The sequence below is a fragment of the Gracilinanus agilis genome, chromosome 6, assembly GCF_016433145.1.
Source record: "Gracilinanus agilis isolate LMUSP501 chromosome 6, AgileGrace, whole genome shotgun sequence".
Taxonomy (NCBI): domain Eukaryota; kingdom Metazoa; phylum Chordata; class Mammalia; order Didelphimorphia; family Didelphidae; genus Gracilinanus; species Gracilinanus agilis.
The window spans coordinates 173,756,695-173,761,446 of NC_058135.1; the positions used below are offsets into that span (position 1 = coordinate 173,756,695).

At 42.1% G+C, this 4,752-nt stretch overlaps 1 protein-coding gene across 1 annotated transcript; it reads right to left on the reverse strand.

Moving 5' to 3' along the window:
• Positions 1-368: 368 nt before the first annotated feature.
• LOC123251164 (glyceraldehyde-3-phosphate dehydrogenase-like) lies at positions 369-1,588 on the reverse strand. The gene has a single exon (XM_044680352.1). The coding sequence runs from the start codon at positions 1,583-1,585 to the stop codon at positions 578-580; it is 1,008 nt and encodes a 335-aa protein (XP_044536287.1). The 5' UTR covers positions 1,586-1,588; the 3' UTR covers positions 369-577.
• Positions 1,589-4,752: the final 3,164 nt, after the last annotated feature.

The window sequence follows — 4,752 nt, forward strand, 5'->3', positions numbered from 1 at the left end:
GACTTAGAGGTCCTAGGCTCGGATCTGACCTTAGACACTTCCTAGCTGTGTGACCCTGAGCAAGTCACTTAACCCCCATTGCCTTGCCCTTACTGCTCTTCTGCCTTGGAACTAATACACAGTATTGATTCTAAGATAGAAGGTAACCATTTATTTAAAACAACAACAACAAAAAAGAAATACTTAAAAGGGCTGAACAGTATTTGTTCTCTTAATATAGTGAATATTTCTGGGAAATATTTGCAATTATAATGCAAATCTATGAAGAAGAAATTTGCTAAGCAAAATAAAGCGTTGTGACATTCCCTTTCCCTCAGCCAGACCATTTTTATTTTTATTTTTTTTAATTTTTTTAAATTTTTTTTAAATTTTTTTTGCACTGAACGTGATGACTTTATTGATGGTACACAAGATAGGACTATGCTCCTCCCCCCACTACAGGGGTGCCTGGGGCAGGGATGTGAAGAGGGCATGGGATCCCCAGCACAGGGACATAGGTTATTATGGATGTGGGCTCCCCAGTGGTGGAACTACTCTTTTTTTGGCTGGGGATGAAGATCCATCATGGCTTTTCGCTTTACTCCTTGGTGGCCATGTACTTCATGAGGTCTACTACACGGTGGCTGTAACCGTACTCGTTGTCATACCAAGAAATGAGCTTGACAAAATGGTTGTTGAGGGCAATGCCAGCGCCAGCATCAAAGGTAGAAGAGTGGGTGTCGCTGTTAAAGTCACAGGATACTACCTGGTCCTCTGTGTAGCCCAAGATGCCCTTTAAGTTCCCCTCTGCAGCTTGCTTCACCACCTTCTTAATATCGTCATATTTGGCAGCTTTCTCCAGGCGGCAGGTCAGATCCACCACAGACACATTGGGAGTAGGAACACGGAAGGCCATGCCTGTGAGCTTCCCGTTCAGCTCAGGTATGACCTTGCTCACAGCCTTGGCGGCACCCGTGGAAGCAGGGATGATATTCTGGGCAGCCCCACGCCCATCCCGCCACAGCTTGCCAGAGGGGCCATCTACTGTCTTCTGGGTAGCAGTAATGGCATGGACTATGGTCATGAGTCCTTCCACAATGCCGAAGTTGTCATGAATGACCTTGGCCAAGGGGGCCAAGCAGTTGGTAGTGCAGGAGGCGTTAGTGACGATCTTGAGGGAATTGTCGTATTTCTCATGGTTCACCCCCATCACGAACACTGGGGCATCAGCAGAAGGGGCAGAGACAGAGATAATGACTCGCTTGGCTCCACCCTTCAAGTGAGCCCCAGCCTTTTCCATGGTGGTAAAGACGCCAGTGGATTCCACAACGTTCTCGGCTCCAGCATCTCCCCATTTAATGTTAGCAGGATCCCACTCCTGGAAAATGGTAATGGGTTTTCCGTTGATCACCAGCTTTCCATTCTCTGCCTTTACAGTGCCCTTGAACTTGCCATGGGTGGAATCATACTGGAACATGTAAACCATGTAGGAGAGGTCAATGAAGGGGTCATTGATGGCCACAATTTCTACTTCTTTGCAGCTGAATGTTGCCCTGGTCACCAGGCGTCCAATACGGCCAAATCCGTTGACTCCGACCTTCACCATCTTGTCTAAAGGATGTGACTGCAGCAGAGGATTCTGGCAGCGAGCTTGGGTGAAGAGCTGAGAGCCAGCCAGACCATTTTTAAAGCCCTTACCTTCTGTCTTAGTATCAATTCTAAGGCAGAAATTTGGCAAGGGCTAGGGCCAGGATTACGTAGCTAGAAAATGTCTGAGGTCAAATTTGAACCCAAGTCCTCCCAACTCCAGCTCTGTCTATATCCATTATACTACCTAGCTGCCCCTCCTCCTACCATTTCATTTATAACAAAATAAGGATTAAGGATGACTTAGTTTAATGGGTAGAGTATTGAGCTCAGAGTCAAAAGGCCTGGGTTGAAATTCTTTCTTTGGTGTTTGTTGGCTTTGGGACATTAGACAAAACACTTAAATTTACATGCATTAGGCCATTCCCTAGGTTGTCCTATCTGTTAGAAATGGGCTGAGATCAGCATTGCTGGAGGTAACTCTCACACTGGAAATTGGCATTAATAGATGGAGTTCCTATAGCAGGCTGTGCTACGTGAATGACATCATAGCTTCTTGGCAAATTCTCCTCCATATTAGGAAATTCTGAGCCAGTGAAATCTTATAACGTTTATTTGTACAAAAAAGAAAATTTTAAAAGTATCTTTTGATACTGTGGTCTTCTCTGGGAACCTTTCTATATAAACTGGCCTGAAGCAAGAAGCTTTAACCCCATAATTTCATTGTTAATTATATTTAGAAAAAATATATATGGAGAGAAAAATCCATTTTTCTTTTAAAACTTTTTTATTTTTTCCCATTATACATAGAAAAAATATTTGACATGTTTTCTGACATTTTGCAATTCAAATTCTCTCCCTTCTTCCCTCTCCTCTCCCTTCCCTAAAAAGGCAAGTAATCTGATATAGGTTATATATATGCTATTTTGTAATACATATTTCCATATTAGTCATGCTGTGAAAGAATACATACAGCACATATACAAGAAAAAAACTCATGAAGGAAATAAAGTGAAGAATGGTATATGTCGATCTGGTCTCAGAGTTCATTAGTTCCTTCTGTGGTAGAAAGCCTTTTTTCATTGTGGGTCTTTTGAAATTGTGGTGGATCCCTGCATTGCTGATTGTAAAAAAATCTGTGTTTTTAAAGCCAAGAGCTTAGGTTCACCTGTAATGTTGCCATCTCCCCTCTTAGTATCCATAGACAGCACAGCAAATAGAAACTGCTGTTGTTTATGATCAAGTTCTCCTGTCTCTTCAGGGGGAAAAATGGGCACAATCAACTTTCTGAGTGGACACAACTATATTCCTCATTGCTTTTTGCCATACTAGTTTGGAGAGGATAAGAATTTTGTCATGTTGTCTTTTTTAGCATCCTCAAAGAATAACATGAATATAGTTTGTATATAGTTGTTATTGTTTGTCCTTCATTTTGGAAGAGGACCAATGATGTCACAGAGTGATGTCTTGACTTATGAGTGACTTGGATTTAAGTGAGGCAGAGTTGCACAGAGTCATCAGCCTCACTCTCTCTTTTGGTAATTAAAGTCCAGTGACAAGACAAAGATCATGACGCCCAGGATAAAATGGATGTCCTTGGCATCTTCCATGTCTGACCAAGTTCTAAGTGTTCCATAAACCTGCTTCTGCTACTATCTTTAGGGCCATTGGAACAAATGGTTCTCATCTACCTATTCTCCTGGGGGAAGTCTTCACCTGCTTGAGTTACACATTCTTCTAACTCACTGATGGCTTGAAACCTGCTGGTTACTCTCCACCTGGTTTAGTCCTGCTGATGGTTTTAATAAGATATGGTTGCTGTGCATGTTACAGCTTCTTGGAGCCACAGGTGAGAGTTGGGTGAATGGTGGACACCGAAGGTGGATGAGCAGCTCTGAAAAGGGCTCAGCAAACCCTCATACCAGAAGTACTAATCCCCCCTGAACCCCTTGTATACTTCTTTGTCTATCACAAATGTTTGATAAATATTTGAGGAAAGAAGGCAGGAAGTAAAGGAACAAAGGAAGGAGAAAAAGAGGAAGGAAATGAAAGAAGAGAGGGAAGAAGGGAAGAAGAGAAGAAGCAGAGAGAGGGAAGAAGGAAGAAAGAAGGAAAGGAGAGAGGAAAGAAGGTAGGGTAGTCTGATTTGCTCCATTGAGGTAGCCAAGTATGTTTCTTTAGTCCTTTAGTCATGCTTTCATTACTTTGAAAGTGTTAGGTTTCTTTTGCACAAATGAACAATTTTTTTTCTGTTATGAAAGTAAACACTAGGCCCATACTGCTGGACATGGCCTTCCAATTCAAGGAAATGCTGAGGTTAACTCTGGCCATGAATATCTTCAGAAACGTGTCCCTTGTGTTGAAAGAGCCCACCTATGAGACATGGCTATACAGTAGTGAGATTAGTTTTCATTAGCAGCATCAGGAATTTATCTTTTAACTTTGTATCATTTTCTCCCAGAATCCCCTCTTTGAATAGGATGATGCCTCTGGCTTTTATTGCTTTAGGGAAGCAGTAAAGGGAAGAAGCACAGGTTTTTACTTCATGAGTACCCTAAAAGGATCTCTAGGACCCCATCCACTAGGACCAGACCAACCTCTCCATTATGCAGATGAGGAAACTAAGGCTGCTGAGGATTTGAATGGTTTGCTCCAAGTGGCAAATCAAATACTTTGGTATATTTCTTCTCAGTTCAGTGCAAAAACCTAAGGGGTGGGGAGGGATGGGGAGGAGAGGAGAATCCATTCTTGTTTTCTTTCTTTCCCTCTCCCAGAAATGTTCCACTGAAGCTAGACTATACTAAACTATCACATTCAATAAGATCAGAATTAAGGACTGAATTTTTCAAATGAGAAAACTGTGTTTTCCTATTGGACCCTCTTTCAAAAGTATGTTCTTCTCTCTCATTATATATGACTGTGAGCTGGTGAAAACCAGTTTAATTGATATGGCCTCAGTCACTAGGAGGCACGCATGCCAAGGTTCAACTATTCCAGAGATTGGGCATTGCCTCTCTCCCCAGACACTTACTTGCTGTTGCACAGAATTAAGTATTGTGGGTCTCCACTCTTCATTGTTCTTTTTTAATTAGAAAAATACTCTGATTTCAGGGGTCCAGACTATCCTACATCACTCGTGTACCCAAAGATGACAGTGTAAGCTTCTATATTGCCATGTTAGCTCTT